Source organism: Frankliniella occidentalis, unplaced genomic scaffold (assembly GCF_000697945.3).
Source record: "Frankliniella occidentalis isolate FOCC.00 unplaced genomic scaffold, Focc_3.1 Scaffold146, whole genome shotgun sequence".
Taxonomy (NCBI): Eukaryota; Metazoa; Arthropoda; class Insecta; order Thysanoptera; family Thripidae; genus Frankliniella; species Frankliniella occidentalis.
The window spans coordinates 243,790-246,214 of record NW_026267273.1 but is presented as its reverse complement, the minus strand read 5'-3'; the positions used below and the strand labels follow the sequence as shown (position 1 = coordinate 246,214).

General features: G+C 56.2%; 1 protein-coding gene across 7 annotated transcripts in view; it reads left to right on the top strand.

The window, feature by feature from the left end:
* LOC113205839 (uncharacterized) overlaps positions 1-2,425 on the top strand; it is a 40,461-nt gene that overhangs the window by 25,284 nt on the left and 12,752 nt on the right. For all 7 annotated transcript variants that reach the window (XM_052271023.1, XM_052271020.1, XM_052271024.1 and 4 more), the window contains 2 exons: positions 1,031-1,211; positions 1,950-2,094. In XM_052271023.1, coding sequence (XP_052126983.1) covers positions 1,031-1,211; positions 1,950-2,094 — 326 coding nt within the window. The remainder of the gene's footprint in view (positions 1-1,030; positions 1,212-1,949; positions 2,095-2,425) is intronic.

Genomic DNA, 2,425 nt, shown 5'->3' with positions numbered 1-2,425 from the left:
CTCTCTCTCTCTCTCTCTCTCTCTCTCTCTCTCCCTCTCTCTCTCTCGGCTCCCCCATGTTTTACGCCCCCCCTGCAGCTCCTGATTACGGATCCGAAACCTGCTGGGCGTTAAACTAAAAGCACGAAGCCGGGAGCCGAGCGGCGGCGCTGCGCGGTCGCGCTGTGGCGTGGCGTTGGTGGGGCGCTGAGGCAGGCGGGGGCGGCGCACGGCAAGCGTGGACCAGAGCAAGCCGCAGCGAGGGAAAAATAATAATAGTAAAATAAAAAAGAACAACAACCGCGCTGTTGGGCCACGAGAGATAAAGTGTTGTGAGGTGTGATTAAATCCCATTATGTGAAAACGAGTATCAAAGGAGGTAGGGCGCCTTCATGGTGGGCCGGCGACGGGCGGGGCGGATCGGGGCGGGCAGTACGAAGTTTATCCCCGACCCGACAGTAAACGCTTTCCGCGATGCCTCCCTCCCCCTCTGTTTTTAACCCCTGTTATTTTTTCTCCTTCTCCTGCGTGCGTCCGCGCGAGGCTCCGGGAAGGCGGCCGGGCCACCTGGGCGGCGTGCTGTGCCTGGGAAACTATACCGCTCGCGGCTCTTATACTTTTATTTGTACCGTTATATTTAGACCCGTCAAACTCTGCTTGTGAGCCTATCAAGGGGAGGCGTGCGTGTTGCTGTTATCGGCATACTGGAGCAGCCAACGCGAGCGCTTCAAATTTAGAGGTGTATCGAAGTTCTAAAAGCTTTAGGCTAGGCCTTATATTCCTAAAACTAAAGTTGTTTTCGGCGGGTCTCCTACCAGTCAATCTGGCGCCCAACTTGCCAACTTTGTACCATTATTTTGGGAGTGGGGGACCCCTCGATTTCTTTTACTCATGCTCATGGTCTAAAACTGTAAAAACTAATGGTGTCCTTTATAAAAAGCAGTGCGTACCTTTAAAAAAATCTTTTGTTGTACATCCACTTTTCTCTCTCAAATAAATAATGTGCCAAACTACTTGGCCCTCATCTCACTCGCCCGCTCTCTGTCCGCAGCATCCTAGTGCGCGCCATCAGCTACACGGTGCACGGCCTCATCCCGGCGTCGTGCGTGTTCGCCGACCGCTATAACCGCGAGGAGGTGGTGCGCTCGCTCGGCAAGGAGGTCAACATCAACCCGCCGCTCATGCTGGGCCAGCTGCCGGACACTCCGGAAGAGCTGCTCAAACTGGACCAGGTGAGCTCGACCAACAGGTCTGCGGCGAACCTCGTCAACTTTCCTCCCCGTCACCCTCCTCCTCACCATCAACCACCTCCCCATTAACCACATCCCCGACAACCACCTCCCCGTCAACAACCTCCCCGTCAACCACCTCCCCGTCAACCACCTCCCCGTCAACCACTTGCCGTCAACCACCTCGCCGTTAACCACCTCCCCGTCAACCGCCTCCCAGTCAACCACCTCCCCGTCAACCACCTTCCCGTCAACCACTTTCCTGTGGCCGTCGGCCGTTCGCTGTTGTTCGCCAGGACACCCACCCACCCACGTTCACGATGGACTTGTGCGGGCATCACGTCCTGGTGACCGCCCGACTCACCCGACCCTCTCGACGAGGAGATCGATTTGAACGACACGTCCACCTCGTCCGACCCCTGCGGGTGCCCTGCGGCGGTCCCTGCCCTGCCGGTCCTTGGGCCGGTCTCTGGCCGGTCCTTGGCGCCCCTCGGCACCACCGGGGCGGTCCTTACCCTTCCCATTCCCGCCAGTACCTGGACCAGTGCCATTACTGGAGGGGGACCCGGTGTGTGCTTGGCTTCCCCTCCGCAAATTGCGCACACCACTCACGTTCCACATTAAATGTCTCCCCCCCCTCCCGCCTTGACTTAAAGTAATGAAGTGACGGCATATTTTTTTTCCTTGAGCACGAGTGATGCTATGGACTTATAAACGACGACGATCCTCTTTTTTTGACAGGTTTTCATCAAGTCGGAACTGAAGGTGGGCGTGCTGTTCGTGAAGGAGTCGCAGCATACGGAGGAGGAGATCTTGGACAACAACGTCAACTCTCCGCTCTTTTCCGAGTTCCTCCAAGTCTTGGGGGATCGTGTCCGCCTCAAAGGTAAAGCCTATCGCTTGCACCCCCATACAGACCCCTCCCCCCTCCCCATCTCCCTCGTAGCGGAGAAAAGGAAACGCGAGGAAGCAATTTTCTGTCTAGCCATGGCTGGTAGTGCAACAGCATCTGGCTGGACCATGACTATGACTGGTGGGACGAAACGCCCCAAGCCGGCCCCGGCCTGGCAGCACCCTCTCTGACACTGGTCGGGTGATGATTTTTGATTAGGAATAGTGTTTCTGTTTCCAAAAAGCACTCGCCCAGCCCTGAGCTCCAAGCCGTTCAGATTTTAGAGTCAAAAACGTTTTCCACTTTTCCTCTTTTTTTAAGGTTT